General features: G+C 37.2%; 2 protein-coding genes and 1 non-coding gene across 10 annotated transcripts; 1 reads left to right on the top strand and 2 right to left on the bottom strand.

The window, feature by feature from the left end:
• Positions 1–35: 35 nt before the first annotated feature.
• On the bottom strand, positions 36–107 carry trnaq-cug (transfer RNA glutamine (anticodon CUG)). The gene has a single exon. It is a non-coding gene; the product is annotated as a tRNA-Gln (tRNA).
• Positions 108–218: 111 nt separating this feature from the next.
• chadla (chondroadherin-like a) lies at positions 219–8,934 on the bottom strand. Of its 8 annotated transcripts, none has more exons than XM_051886556.1 (12): positions 8,786–8,934; positions 7,905–8,059; positions 7,731–7,759; positions 5,532–5,719; positions 3,854–4,048; positions 3,571–3,726; positions 3,196–3,341; positions 2,839–3,077; positions 2,092–2,369; positions 1,242–1,934; positions 916–1,082; positions 219–842 (listed from the first exon to the last, which is right to left on the bottom strand). In XM_051886556.1, the coding sequence occupies exons 4-12, from the start codon at positions 5,691–5,693 to the stop codon at positions 479–481; spliced, it is 2,400 nt and encodes a 799-aa protein (XP_051742516.1). In that variant the 5' UTR covers positions 5,694–5,719; positions 7,731–7,759; positions 7,905–8,059; positions 8,786–8,934; the 3' UTR covers positions 219–478. The 8 variants fall into 8 exon arrangements, with proteins under 8 accessions (XP_051742516.1, XP_051742510.1, XP_051742514.1 ...); XM_051886550.1 differs by having other exon boundaries at positions 7,731–7,840; positions 7,928–8,059; XM_051886554.1 differs by having other exon boundaries at positions 7,731–7,835; positions 7,928–8,059.
• napsa (napsin A aspartic peptidase) lies at positions 8,863–15,932 on the top strand. The gene is made up of 9 exons (XM_051886559.1): positions 8,863–9,071; positions 11,029–11,209; positions 11,302–11,425; positions 11,520–11,638; positions 12,570–12,769; positions 13,322–13,444; positions 13,664–13,808; positions 14,215–14,313; positions 15,200–15,932. The coding sequence occupies exons 1-9, from the start codon at positions 9,004–9,006 to the stop codon at positions 15,359–15,361; spliced, it is 1,221 nt and encodes a 406-aa protein (XP_051742519.1). The 5' UTR covers positions 8,863–9,003; the 3' UTR covers positions 15,362–15,932.
• The last annotated feature ends 155 nt before the right edge of the window (positions 15,933–16,087 follow it).

Below are 16,087 nucleotides of genomic sequence, written 5' to 3'. Positions count from 1 at the left end.
AGACTATACTGTTTTGTGTGTAAATGGAAAACAGTAGGTTCCACCGAGATTTGAACTCGGATCGCTGGATTCAGAGTCCAGAGTGCTAACCATTACACCATGGAACCAGATGGACATCTTTGTGAAATATATCCGTATTTAAACGTTGTATTTTAAATTAAGACGTCGTCTAATAGATCTGTAAGGAAATTCAGAACAATTTTTGTTTTAAATATATGATTTATTTGAATATACACACACTTGATATTATGAAAAGTCATATTTATGAATAAAGACATATGCCTAAACAGCTTTTGCTGGAATGGTTCACGGATTATTATTTTTGTTTTGCCCTAAAATACATTGCACAATTTATGATCAGTGGATGTAAACACAGAATACAGTAGTAACTATATCTTTATTAGCTTTACTCGTAACCAAATCAACAGTAATACTACCACACAGTAAAATATATAGTTTAAATAAAAAACTCAACGGCTCATTTCCATGATAATATAATCCTTGGTTGCCTTCCTCTTTTTTTCTTGTTTGGCCTGGTTCTTTTCAGGACTCGCACTGGTTTGAGTTCGTTAGACTCATTTTTCTTTGGTGCCGCTGTCAGTTTGGTCTTTGCTGGTTTAGGGTTAGATTCAGATGGTATGGGTCTGGCCTTTGCTGTGGTCTGCATGGGTTTGGGCTTGTTGGGTTTAGAGGCTTTGGTGGGGATAGAGGTCTCATTGAAGGAATGAGTATTTTCTTTAGAGCAGTTCTTAAAGATGACCGCCTCTATCACGGACTGATCTCGCAGCTCAGGGGGGTAACCGCACACAGCCTCAACCTTTAGACTTGCATTTTCCAACCATCTGAAAGAAAGAGAGTTTGAATGGATGGATGGATGGATGGATAAATATGAATTTTCATTGGTGTGCATCTCACCTATAAAATGGTAGCAATTTGCAGTCACACATTAGTGGATTTTTGTTGAGCGTGAGGCTTTGAAGGCCAGTAAGAGGTGAAAGGTCAGGCAACTCCTCTAACTGATTCTCTTCCAGAGACAAAGACAGCAGACCAGGACCAAACCCTGCCAGAGACCTCGCACTCATCTACAATCACAAATTAAAAAGAAGAAAGAGAGAAAACATTGTCCATTACAGACATGAGTAAAAGCAAGAATTAACTGTTGATTCTTTAGCATTCAATAATACATGAAATAAAATATCTTGTGTAGTTTGTCATTAAAAACAGCACAGCATCTCCTCTACCTTTTGAAGACCCATTTTATCAATGTGCAGGTGCTTTAGACTTCCAGCCACCACCTGGAATGCTTTTGGCCCAATCCAGCGAATCGGATTCCCTGAGAGGTGGATCTCAGATAAAAGAGGGGCGTGGCCTAGCGCATCACTCGGCACTTCCGTTAGCACATTAGCTTCGAGATGAAGAACGTCCAGCTTGGGTGCTGGATCCAGAGCTTTTGGCACTATGGTTGCGATGGCGTTATTGTTTAGGTAGAGGCCTGTCAGCTGAGGGACTGTGGAAAGGAGCCCTGAAGGCTCTAGTTTAGCTATGAGGTTTCTCTCCAGATGCAGCTCGAGGAGTTTGGGAATGTGAGCTAGTGCAGCTGAAGAAGGAAACTGAGTGAGCTTATTGCCTTCTAGGTGAAGGTACATGATCTCATGGGCACCTTCAAAGGCTTTTGCGTCCAGGGAGGACAGTTGGTTGTCGGACAAGTAGAGGTACATTAACCCCTTCATGCCCTGGAAAGCTCCACCCTCAATCTCATGAATCTTACAGCCGTCCAGGTGAAGGGACACCACCTTGGGGACACCAGGAAAACTGTTTCTAGGTAGATAATGGAAATGGTTGCCACGCATGTCAAGCAGAAGAGTGTTGCCAGGAAAACCAGTGGGCACTTTAGTGTGACCACGGTCCTCACATGTAGCGTGCTGAGCTGCAGGCTTGATAGTGAGAGTAAGGAGAAAAGAAAATGGGGTGAGAGGGAGATATGCCATTTAGATTATGTTTATTTTTACATTAACGGACAAGAATAAGAAATCTAGTAAATTACGAATAAATAACTAAGATTCCCTTCACACTTCTCCAATCCTTTCTTACCTCACACTGGCAATTCTTTGGGCATTTGTTCTTTTTCTGTGGCTTGGCTGTTGGCACAGCCTTTTCTCGCACTCCATCTTCTTCTTTTCCTTCTTTTTCAATCTCATCTGGCATCAACTCATCCTGTGGTCTGCAGCGGAGGTCTTGTTCTTGAACATTTTCTAGAGGTTCATCTGAGAGATGTGGCGGCCAAGCACAGGCCCCGTAGAGCTTGATTCCTGAGCGCAGCGCCCATTTCTTCAGCCCTTGCAGTAAACATGTACATCTGATGGGGTTTCCTGAAGGACAGTGATTGAGATAGATCACTTTCGCAGTCTTATTTTGAAATCTATGAATTATGAGATATTTTAAATTAATAAATCACATACTCTTCAGAATTACAGCAATTGAAATGAAAAATAAACAATATACAACAGGGGTATTCAATTAAAGTTTATATTAAACTATATTTCCCTTCCAGCTGAGGTCCAGACAATAGTTTTTTGGAATAGTTATAATTTCCATCTGGGCAGCATTAGTACTTTGTAAAAAAAAAAAAAATCCCAAATAGTCAAAATAGTTATCAAAGATGAGTATATTGGGCCCTCAGAGCCAAAGCAGTGGTGTTTGAGACCCCCCCTTTATATATATATATAAAAAAATAATAGATGCAATGTTTGTAGTGAAAATAATTATATTGACTGAGATGCTAGCACGGTAACAAACTAAATACTGAGAGAACACTGGCAATGCTGTATTCATGGTTACCGGTGAGGTTAAGGCTGGTGAGCCGCGAGGACCCTGTGAGGGCCTGTATGTAAGGGAGCTGGTTGTAGCTCAGGTCCACGTGAGAGATAAAGGGAGACAGAGACAGAGCCGACTCAGACAGGTCCTGTAGGGCCATGTGGTTCAAAGACAGATGTGTGAGTTTTGGCATTGACACGCTCTCCTCCACCAGATATGTCATGGGGTTAAAACTCAGATCTAGATGAGTCAACTCCACCAATCTGAGACAAAGAGAGATAACAGTGAGAATACCAGAGTATATATATCATCAACAGTATTTAACATTGTTTGCCAATTTCTGTGCCAAAATAGAATAAATTCAGTGGTTGAGGGTGTTACCTGGTCATTGTTTTGGTAGGAAAGTACTGGAGTTCATTATGGTCAAGGTTTAAGTGCGTAAGTGCAAGAAGACCAGCAAAGGCTTCTGTCGCAAGATTATTTAGGGAGTTATAACTCAAACGCAACAACTGGATATTTAACATTCCCTGGAAGACACAGATATTTAGGAATTATTCAGGAAGAAAATGATTTATATGTCAAAAATCACAATAACCTTTCAAACCAAACCATCAAAATTAGTATAAATTCAGATAATTATTCATTACTCATTACTTAACTCAGATCAGCATCATTACTCCAGTCTTCAGTGTCACATGATCATTCAGAAATCATTCTAATATGATGATTTGATGCTCAAGAAACATTTATTATTACCTGGAATGCCATGTTAGGGAGGTAGACTAGCTGGTTATGAGTGAGGGAAAGCAGGTTTAAAGAGTTTAACGCAGCAAACGCTCCAGGGTGGATCTCTTCAATCCGGTTCCGGTCTAAATACAACTGCTTCAGTGATGATAAACCATCAAATGATTCCTACAGCAGGGGAGAGAGTACAATAAAAAACACACAATTAGTCTAACAGTCAGGTTTAGAACAATAATAATGCCATTCATCTAAAATTAACACACTTCCACATCTCAAAGAAGATACCAGCACAAACCTGGTAAAGGATGTCAATGTTGTTGTTAGTGAGGTCAAGCTGCACCAAACGAGAAAGTCCCCGGAACGCACCCTCTTGTACAGACTGGATACTGCACCCCTGCAGGTTCAGGTGGGTCAGATAGGGGGTGTGTTTGAAAGAACTTTTAGCCAGTTCCCCAAGATTATTCCTCTTCAGGTCCAGTTTCACTGTGATCTGAAATAAAGACAATTACAAATACTACACATGAAGATGTTGATCCCCATGCTTATAATAATGATAACAGATCCTATATGTGTCACGGACATGTTTAGGGTAAATCTCAATCAGCTCCCTAGTTCAGTAGTCAGGGCACTGATCAGGGAATCTGCCATTTTAAGAGCCATCTCAATCACAAAATCCATCCAGTCCACTGAAACATTCGCTCCTTAAAAGTCCCACAATGCACGTGAAAACCAGGGAGCATCGATGCTCACTATGTTTCCTTAAAGGGTTAGTTCACCCAAAATGAAATTTCTGTCATTAATTACTCACCCTCATGTCGTTCCACACCCGTAAGACCTTCGTTCATCTTCAGAACACAAAAATAAGATATTTTTGATAAAATCCGATGGCTCAGTGAGGCCTCTATTGACAGCAAGATAATTAACACTTTCAGTGCCCATGTGACTACAGTGGTTCAACCTTAATGTTATGAAGCGACGAGAATACTTTTTCTGCGGCAAAAAAAAACCAAAATAACGACTTTTCAACAATATCTAGTGATGGCCGATTTCAACACACTGCTTCGAATCTTTTGTTCCAAATCAGTGATTCGGAGCGCCAAAGTCACATGATTTCAGCAGTTTGGCAGTTTGACACGCAATCCGAACCACTGATTTGAAACAAAAGATTCGAAGAGAACTGTTTTAAATAGTACCTTTCTGGGCATTGAAAGTGTTAATTGTTTTGCTGTGAATGCAGGCCTCACTGAGCCATCGGATTTTATCAAAAATATCTTAATTTGTGTTCTGAAGATGAACGAAGGTCTTACGGGTGTGGAACGACATGAGGGTGAGTAATTAATGACATAATTTTCATTTTTGGGTGAAATAACCCTTTAAAGATGCTCATAACCCTTTAAAGATGCTGAAATAACCCTTTAAAGATGCTCACTATGTTTCAATATGTATAGTTCACCCAAAAAAAATTTGTTTTTTGGGTGAACTATCCCTTTAAGCCCTTAGTTTCCTTTGCTCAGTGTTCGGCCTCGTTTGCTTTATATGTTGTGTTCTCTGAGTATTGTGGTTGTGTTCCTATGTATTTTCAAGTTTAGTTATTAAAGGCTTTGTTATTGAATTTCCTGTAATGTGCGATTATTACAGCCACGCCTGACAATGTTAAGTCAAGTTATTGAGAAAGGCATCAGAAGAGTTATTAACCACAAATGCCAACTTTTACCCTTAGGAAGGAAGTCAGGATGGCAAGATATAAAAGAAATAAATTCAAACATTCCTTTATTCCTGAGTCCATTTGAATGCTCAGTGTGCATGTCTCATTTAGTGTCATGCATCTTCAGGTTGTTTTAATGGTGGAGACTATGCAAACTTCTGCAAAACCAAACTTCTAAGGGATCATTCGATGAACTATGAAAAAGATTTTAAGAAACAAGCATGATTTTCATGTGGTTTCTTTAATAAATGTGGAAAGTCACACTCACCTCGTTTATAGTAGGTGGAATATGTGTGAGATTCTTCCCTACACACGTCACAGTGAGCTTTGTGTTGTCACAAACGCAGATGCGCGGACACTTCGCAGCCTGACCCGCAGGCACAGAGGTCATTAGAAACAGAAGCAGACATGATGCTACTATCAGAGTCATGGCAGCGACCTCCTCCAACTGTAGGACTGCAATGGGAACTGATTGTTATTTGCATTTGAACATAATGGAAAGAACAAAATATGACAAGATAATAGACAGTTGTTGTTTTTAAATACATATTCAAAGACTTAAATGCTTATTTGTTGTTGTTATTTTTATATTTTCTATACAGTTGCTGTAGGCCTATTCTTTCACATGCAAAGAATTTAGCCTGTCCATTTATTTATATGTGCATGAAAATTCCTCAAAGTAATACAATATAAAAATTAAAAATGACACTACTATTAAAAAGATCGGGGTTAGTACGAGTTTATAAATGCTTTTGAAAGAAGTATGCTTGCCAAGGCTGCATTTATTTGACAAATATGTAAAAGTATGTACTGACAGTGATATTGTGAAATATCATTATTATTTTGAAGGGGGGTGGATTTACAATCCCTCTTCTTATATTATTTAATGACTAGGAAATCATAGTTATATTTTGTAGAGAGAGAATTGTCAGTTTTAACTTTATTCTCATTCGTTTTATTCTGCTGTTCTTATGATATAGCTGTATGAGAAATGTAAAGACAATTGTGTCTAAGGTCATGAAGGTCAACAATACTTTACATGTATCCACTAATGCATATGCATGCTTAGTATGTGTAATTCTTTTTAGGTTTAGTACTATCATATAAACTATGACAGTGAATCATGTGTAGAAGTGGTCTGTGTGGATATAGTTTTCATGTTCTGTTCCAGTAAGTCCTGACAAAAACTCAACCTTGAAGGGAAAAGGTATCACCTATGTTTTATTTAATTGTGCTTGCAGGGGTTGTTTATTATTATGAGACACATGTGACCCTGCCAAAAGAATAGTTCCAAGGAGAATTCAACAGCATTGCAGATGAGAAGAGTCCTTCTGGAAGTTTCTTATGTATATAGGACAAAGTGTGTCAAAGATAATGTCTTTAAATGACCTAATTTGTGTAAAGAACAGAATACCATACTGTACTATTAACCTATCAGAACCTGTAGAAATTATGTCAACTGGTTATCCATGTGACTATAAGTACTAGTGTTTCTGTATCCTAAGTTAGTTCGAGTCTGGATCCTCTTATTCATTATACAGGCCTATGGAAGTGTGGAGAACTTTGTCTTCAGCAAACTCTCTGTCAAATGATTGAACTTCAGCTTTGACTCCTGGTCTTCAGTGAGCATATTGGTCTCTTTATGAGGTCTAACTGTAATTCCCCTACCATTTAAAAATCAGAGTTTTCTATGTAACCATATTGTAAAATGTAATTTATCCCTGTGATGTTAAAGCTGTATTTTCATCATCATTACTCCAGTCTTCAGTGTCACATGGTCCTTCAGAAATCAATGATGATTTGCTGCTCAAGAAACTGTTCTGATTATTATCAATGTTGAAAACAGTTGTGCTGCTTCATATTTTTGTGGAAAAAGTGATACTTTTTTCAGGACACTGATGAATAGAAAGTTCAAAAGAACAGCATTTATTTGAAATATATATATTTTTTAACGATTTAAGTCTTTAAAATTTTAAGTCTTTACTGTCACAATTTAATGCATTTTTGCTAGCCTATTAATTTCTTTTTTAAAAATGACTGATTCCAAACCTTTGAATGGTAGCGATCAACAAAATTAACATGAGAACAAACAGTTTTAGAGTCCCTTGAACTATTTTACAGGTTTTATTCTTATTTCAACCCAAACACAACATATACTTTTTTGTTTTTAAACAACATTGGTAAATTCTTGCATTTTGACCTCTGATCCCATTCTGCCCTGTTCAAATTAACACAGTGGTACCACATTTCACAGTGGCTCCAACCTTTAGTGAATGAATGGTGACAGACAAAGAACTGTTTTCTCATTTCCATTTTTTAAATCTTATGCTAATTCAGAGGATTTCATTAATACTGAATGTGAACCTTTAACCAATAATTGTGGTTGCCATTTAACATTTTAATTAGACTGATATTATTTGTAAATTATTATTTTAGAGATGTAGAAATGAATGGAGGAGAAACTCACCTCATACAACACTTGATTTTCCCAAAATCCTTGCGAGTTATATAATCACAGATTCACAGAATGGTAAAAGTTCAATCAACATGGGATCAGTAGCTGTTTACCTTTCTAAACTTGACAGCGATGAGGAAATATTTTCTTCTGTTATTTTCCATTAAAAAAAATTTTTTAACTTACAACTAAACATTAGGTTCAAAAACCTGCATCTATGCGTAGCCTGCTGTGCAGATGTGGAGTGCTGGCTGGGATGTTTCCAAGAGCGGACAGGAAATGAGTGTGGCTTGGGCATAACGCAGACGTCCGATTGGCGGTTCAGCGCGTTAAATGACCATCTATTAAAACAATGTAAATAATATAAGCTTTACTCATTATGCACATTTTTTCATGTTTTCAGAATTATTTCAGCTGACCGCAAATTACAAAAAAATACTCGAAAATATCATTTTTACAGAACAATTGTTGACTAATTAACTGTTTTAACGGCATTCACACATTCTTCATCCATCACTTTTAAAAACCTCCCTGAAAAAAAGAAAGGAAAAAAATCCATTAATTTAATTCAATCAAAATTCATGGCTACTTTTGAATGACTGAAGAAATGGTTGCTCGTGAAATTATGTAGTTCTGGCATCTACCAGCAGGGGCCATAATATCCATGCTAACAAGTCAAGAAAAACAAAAGGCGGTCGTTTGAAATGTAGTAGGCTAGGCCTATCATTTGTAAAATTAAGAAAGAGAGAGAAAAAATTTAGGTTTAGGTGTTGTTGGTTAGGCCTACTTCACTTCCTCCTTTGGTTATTGCAATAATCCGCAACGAAAAAGAGGAAGCATATTTTCTTTGTCATTACATTGGATTGTAAACAGAGAAATGTACTGATTGTTGAAATTTCTCATGTTTGCTTATTTAGAAGCCTAGATGCCTTCAAACTAGGCACACATTTAAATATACTAAATCATAAACACACGACCTGTCATTATAAACCAGTTTTTACCACATTTCAGCAGTCAGATATTGAGGAGGCGGGTGTGAAATTGAACTTGATTGATTTGTTTTTTACCCAATAGTAGTGTTACGTCAATGCTGCTAGCCAATCAGGTTTAAGAATAAACGGAAACGCCCGAACTTGCACGAAGCTCTCCGAAAGGAACTTGCGGATATATAAGTTGCTCACAAGGGGCGGCGGTGCAAAACGTACTTCAGAATTGCTTCTGCAAATCTGGATTTTGTTTAAGATCTGAAGAAGTAAAACTATTTGTTTCTTTTAAAGATCAGAGAATGAATCACTTTCACCTGTTCGCGTTTTTAATTTGGCTGTTAATTGGGGACAGCCAAGCAATAATCAGGTAACGTTAATGCATTCTCTTATTTATTATCATCGATGTAAGCGCGTTTTGTCTTTCTTGCACATATTTACATAAATATGTAACTACTCATGAAAGAAAGTTTTGCTTTCAAAAACTTAAACATCACCATGATGAATCTGCGCATTAACTTTCGCTATATTTTAATTTTATCTGTACTGCAATAAAATTGAGTCTTAAATCAACAAATCTGACGCATTATATTTCTTAATATTAGTCATGCTTTAATAAACAGTGCTGCTTGGGACGTTTTGTGTAAAAGCTTACTACAGCATCAACTGGTGCTTTTGATCAGGAAGTTGAACTAACACGGCCGAGTGAACAGTTACTTGTGTGAACTGCTTGTGGTTGCAGAGCGACAGTGTGTAACTTGGAGTCTACAATGCAAACGAGCGACGCTACAGACTGAAACGCTTATTTATAATAAAATAATCTGGCATTAATTCTTACAGTTTTGACAGTGTCGTTGATTATAATCGAAGCGTTCTATTATTTTGACATAACCATGTCCGATTCACAAAACGAGTCATTTTTAATATTCGGATCTTTTGAATGAAACCGTTCACAAAACCAATCTGAACGATTCGTGAATTGGTAAGCGCAGCTAAAGTTCTGGCAAGGTTCACTCAAAGTTATGAACAAAACGTTTTAGTTTGGCATTCAATGAAAGGATTAGTTCACTTCTGAATGAAAATTTCCTGATATTTACTCACCCTCATGTCATCCAAGATGTTCATGTCTTTCTTTCTTCAGTCAAAAAGAAATGAAAGTTTTTGAGGAAAACATTCCAGGATTTTTCTCCATATAGTGGACTTAAGTGGGGTTCACCAGGTGGAAGGTCCAAATTGCAGTTTCAGTGCAGCTTTAAACGATACCAGACGAGGAATAAGGGTCTTATCTAGTGAAATGATCGGTCACTTTCTAAAAATATATAACCACAAATGCTCATCTTGCACTAGCTCTGCGATCCGCCACGCATGATGTAATCACATTACAAAGGTCACGCGTGATGTAGGTGAAAGTACCGATCCAGTGTCTACAAAGCGAACGTGCAAAGATGAAGTCAAACGGCCTTTACAAAAAATTGTAAAACAACGATATCGGACAAATTTTGAAGTTTGAGGAGAAAATGAGATGGAGTTTTTCGCCCTACCGCGGTACCTCCACCTACGTCACGCGTGATCTTTCCATGCGATTACGTTATGCGTGGCGCAGAGCAGTGCAAGACGAGCATTTGTGGTTAAAAAGTATATAAATTTTTTTATTTTTTATTTTTTTCTAGAAAATGACTGATCATATCGCTAGATAAGACCCTTATTCCTCGTCTGGGATCGAGTAAAGCCCTTTGAAGCTGCACTGAAACTGCAATTTGGACCTTCAACCCGTTGGTAGCTGTTGAAGTCCACTATGAGGAGAAAAATTCTAGAATGTTTTCCTCAAAAACCTTAATTTATTTTTGACTGAAGAAAGAAAGACAAACATCTTGGATGACATGGGGGTGTGTAAATTATCAGGAAATTTTAATACTGAAGTGAACTAACTAATCCTTTAACGTCTAACTTCGAGTCGATGTATGTTACAAACTTTCAGAGAACATTCAATTATAACATTCCCATAATGTTGGCAAACGTATAAAATGGAATGTTCCTTTAATTAACCAAGAAAAAATGTTTTTAAAACATTTAGACGGTTAGAGAACGTTCTGAAATAAGGTTTTATAACCAAATGGGAATGTTAGCAAAATGTTCTTTGGAACATATTTTTGTTAGCTGGAATAATCACTACGACACCATAGCAAAAACATAGCCATGCCTTTGTAATGATGGCACGTGCAAGCACTTGTAACATTCTCTTTGGGAAATCATTTTGTGACAGTTTTATAGATACTACTGGAAGCAAGTACACATGCTTTATTGCTTTCTCGCTGCTGTATCTCTAGAATTCCTCTGCACAAGACGCGCACTGTGCGCCGCATGTTGGCAGACAATGGGAGGACTATTGATGAGATCAAATCCATGGCCAGAGAGAAAAACTCCAAAGTCAAATTTACAGCCCCTTCCACAACAGAACCACCAACACAACTTCCACCACCTGTAGAGAAACTCACCAATTTCATGGATGTAAGAAAATGTGGTATTTTATCTCTTGTTTTATGCTTTTGGTTCTTGCGTAAGGAATATAATTAGTCCGGCTGTCCTTTCTCCCTCTTCAGGCCCAGTATTTTGGAGTGATCAGTATTGGTACCCCTCCTCAGGACTTCACTGTGCTGTTTGACACTGGATCATCCAACCTCTGGGTTCCCTCTATCCATTGCTCCTACCTGGACATAGCGTGCTGTGAGTGATGTTTTGAATGATTGTATTGATTTGTATTTGTGTTTTTTGTTTTTGTTTTTTTCTTTAGTAACTTTGTTCTTTCACTGTTTGTCAGGGTTGCACCATCGCTACAACTCTAAGAAGTCAAGCACGTACGTTAAGAATGGCACGGCGTTCTCGATCCAGTACGGCAGAGGGAGTCTCTCTGGCTTCATCAGTCAGGATACAGTCACTGTGAGTAAAGACAGTTCATGAAAGCTGTAATAGATTCAAAATAACAAGAAAAGCACCATAAAAGAATCATAAAACTGACTCCTTCACTATATTACAGGCCTTTAAAGAAATCTGATAGCTTTATGTAAGAAACTTATTAAAATTTAAGTTGTTTCTTTTGAACTTGTTTAGAAATGAACCAATAATGTTGCCGTTGCTGATGCCAGTCTTATTTTAGTATTATTTATATAATATTATAGTATTTATTAATATCTTGGCTTTTATTTTTATATTTTCAGTTTTTATTTTAATGCTTTCTTTTTAATATTTTCTATTTTATTTCATTTTTAGTTTTAACAATTTTAGCACTTCAACTTGAACTTTTTATTTTTTTATTATTTTTTTTTTTATTTCAGTTAGTTTCCAAAGAAGCATTTTTAATTTTCTTTTAAGTTAAGGTTTTTCATCTAATATTTACACCGGCGGTCAAAAGTTTGAAATAATTAAAACAATTTTACAGAAGTCTCTTATGCTCACCAAAGCTAAATTTATTTGATCAAAAACACAGTAAAAACAGTGATATTGTGAAATATTATTACATTTTAAAATAACTATTTTCTAGTTTAATATATTTTAAAATGTAATTTATTCCATTGATGTTCAAGCTGAATTTTAAGCATTGTTACTCCAGTCTTTGGTGTCACATGATCCTTCAGAAATCATTCTAATATACTGATTTAGTGCCTGACTATTATTGGTGCAGCACAACTGTTTTCAACATTGATAATAATCAGAAATGTTTCTTGAGCATCAATTCAGGATATTAGAATAATTTTTGAAGGATCATGTGACACTGAAGACTTGACATCACAGGAGTAAATTACATTTTAAAACTTTTGACCATCAGTGAATATTTTTATTTATTTTTATTTATTTTTTTTCCTGTCTGTAGTTGGCAGGGCTGAAGGTGCCAAACCAGCAGTTTGCAGAGGCGGTTAAACAGCCTGGGATTGTGTTCGCGGTGGCACGTTTTGATGGCGTCTTGGGAATGGCATACCCCGCCATTTCTGTAGATGGGATTACGCCAGTGTTTGACACGGCCATGGCTGCCAAAATCCTGCCCCAGAATATCTTCTCTTTCTATATTAACCGGTAAGGCTCTCTTCTGCTCTTGGGTCAAGTTATTCCACTTCAAGTTTCCTTTTACTTGTTTATCAGATTCTTTTAGCCAATCAGTGGACATTTTAATGTTTACATAGGAGAGTTTGGGAAGGAACTGGGAAATGACCTTGCTTCTCTTATCTGAGGTTCCTCTATTTTCTTCTCCATTTTAGTTTCATACTGTTGAAGAATGTGGCTACAAATGTAGACTGATATTTTGACCCTGAGCATGAAAGAATTGTATTTATTCTTGTTAAACGGTAACTCATGACTCTCATTACTGTTTGCATAGCAGTGCCACCCCCTCCTTAGTTTCCAAAATGCTTGTGCATGTTATGGCCAATTTATCACACAATAGTTGATTGTTCTGTCTGTATAAAAAGCCTCTTTTACTAACTGAATGATCTGTGACAAACGTGTATATGTGGGTCAGGTTTTGCCTACATTTTGGCGACCAAATGTCTTTGAAGGTGCGTAAAACCTAAAAGTCATCGCAATGGCTTAATGAACATGGTAAATATTATTAATAAATGTTGTGTGCAGGGACCCTGCCGGTGAGGTTGGAGGTGAGCTGATGCTGGGAGGTTTTGACAAGCAGTATTTCGATGGTGATCTGCATTACGTTAATGTCACGCGAAAAGCCTACTGGCAGATAAAGATGGATGAGTATGTGATCACCATTACTGTGTTTCAACAGCCAAGACTGTGGCTTTTCAAAGATTGTACTCAAGGATGAGCCCTCATTTTAGACAGAGAGACTTGATTGATTTTGGTTTACCAGATTATCAACAATTTTTGGGGGTTCAATCTCTATGATGGTTGGAAACTGAGACACATTCTATTTGTAGTAATAACTCGTTGCATATATTGATCATTGTCCTGCAGGGTTCAGGTGGGTGGCACTCTTACCCTCTGCAAAAGTGGATGCCAGGCAATTGTTGACACAGGAACGTCAATGATTGTAGGGCCGGTTCAAGAGGTGCGGGCCCTGCAGAAAGCTATCGGAGCCATACCACTGCTTATGGGAGAGGTGAGGTGAACTCCAGCTAAAATATCAAAACATATACAGGGTTTTTCGTGGGTTTTAAAAAGTCTAGAACAAGAACATACATTTGTCAATGAGTTGTCAAAACTTGGAATTAAGTTGATTTTTCTCAGCACATTGGCAGATATTTGGTCTTGTTTTAATCATAAGCTTCATTTTGACCAGTTTCACAGAGACTGAAACAAGACTTCAAAACACACACACACACACACACACACATATATATATATATATATATATATATATATATATATATATATATATATATATATATATATATATATATATATATATATATATATAAAAATTTGACACTTAATATTTTTATTGTATTTCGCATAAAGTGGGGAAGCCATAATGTAAAGATTTTGATGTGTTTCCTCCTCTGTAGTACTGGATTGACTGTAAAAAGATTCCATCACTTCCTGTTGTTTCCTTGAGCATGGGAGGGAAGATGTTCAACTTAACTGGAAAGGACTATGTTCTGCAGGTGCGTCCCCCTCTTTACAGAATCTGCTGGGGTTTTCCTTTTAGTCTGCTGAGGTTAGAAAAGGACATTATAGAGTACTACTACTTCTGAAATGAATGCAACATTAAAGGGGTACTTCACCACTGGTAAAATGGGCTTTCAATAAAACTTGGCTGCCTATACAGTGGAAAGGCGGAAACTTTTTTGAAATTGGTGCTACCTGACTAGAGAAAACAAAGGGGGGGAAAAAAGGCTGTTGTATCCCTTTTGCCAAATAGGAAGGAAAACTTTAACACCCATAATGCACCGGGCATGTTGCCGTCCAAGGCCACTCCCACCAGTCTGCTATGGACACGCTTGACCAGAGTCAAATACTGCCTTGCTTTAGTAGGAAATACTTCTTAGCAAACTTTTAGTCATAATGGAGTCGCCGTCGACTTGTATTGTTCCCGGGTGCAAGAATTCGAAGAGTAAATGTTTAGTGGGAGTGAGTTACTTTGGTTTCCAGTGAAGGATTCAGCTCGTTGTATGTAGGCAGTGGGAAAAGGCTAAAAAGAATCGTAAATACGGAGAGAAAACCACAACTGGAAATCGGAAAAACGTCAGCGTTTGTAGTCAACATTTCAAACTGAATGACCATGAACAGTGTTTTAGGCCAAAGGGAAGGGAAAACAGAAAGTTTTCATGAAAGCCCTGAAGCTGTCAAAAGTCTTCAAAACGTGTCATCCGGCGGACTTTTGCTGACAAATAAATGGGAATTTCTTGGCTTCTAGGCAACACTGAGAACGATTAAACATTGTTCATTTACATATACTACTGACATTGTAACACTACAAAGCGGAAAAATCAGCAAGTTACACTTTAAGTGAATAATTGAAATCAATTTAGCTTATTTCTTTCTTCGCAGGTGACTCATTTGGGTATGAGTGTTTGTCTGTCTGGCTTTATGGCCATGGATATCCCGCCTCCCGCCGGGCCGCTGTGGATTCTGGGAGACATGTTTATCGGCCGCTACTACACTGTGTTTGACAGGGAGGCGGACCGCGTGGGCTTTGCTCCTGCCAAGTGAACAGAGAGTGAATGATATTATGGCATTGTACTGGATCTAATGGACCACTATCTATACTGAAACTACTGTTTTGTTTGAAGTTATTAAATTCATTGCTATTTGAAATATGCAACATCGACATGAGGACATTAACAAATGCTTGAAGTGATAGGATACTTTTTCAAGATTGAAACTTTAGTTAGGGTCTCTCCACTTCCCCTTGAAGCCTTATTGTGTTTTTATTTTGCACTAAATTTCAATAGATGAAGACAAACTATGCAGTTTTATATTTATACTTTAGCTATTAATAATTTGAGTAAATTTAATAAAGATGGATTAAATTGCTGGTAGATTTCTAGTTTTGTAACTTTTGTATTTGAGTTTTCTTTTGTCAGGTGACTTCTGTATGCATGTGTGTATATCATTTTGATAATGTTGACACTGGTATATTATACTTGATTACTGAAACTGAAGTGAACTTTCTGTTAATTAAGAAACCAAGTAGTGTTGGTCAGCTTTATCTAATCATTGAACTACAAATTGCAGCAAAAGTTCTTCCAAACCTGGAGTTAAATAAAGTTTTTTGTTTGTAGTTGCTTGTTTGGTTTGTGTTCAGCTCAAACATTGTATTTCAATGGCTGTCTACTGTTAAAGTTTTCAAAGTAAATTCAAGGAAGTTAATGTCTTGTAAATACACAGAGAAATGTCATAAAGTGGCCATTGCCATAAACAAGTTGTCTGAGAACT

This window comes from Ctenopharyngodon idella, chromosome 3, assembly GCF_019924925.1.
Source record: "Ctenopharyngodon idella isolate HZGC_01 chromosome 3, HZGC01, whole genome shotgun sequence".
Classification (NCBI taxonomy): Eukaryota; Metazoa; Chordata; class Actinopteri; order Cypriniformes; family Xenocyprididae; genus Ctenopharyngodon; species Ctenopharyngodon idella.
Note: the sequence above shows the minus strand (reverse complement) of the source record. Positions and strands in the feature narration are given on the sequence as shown.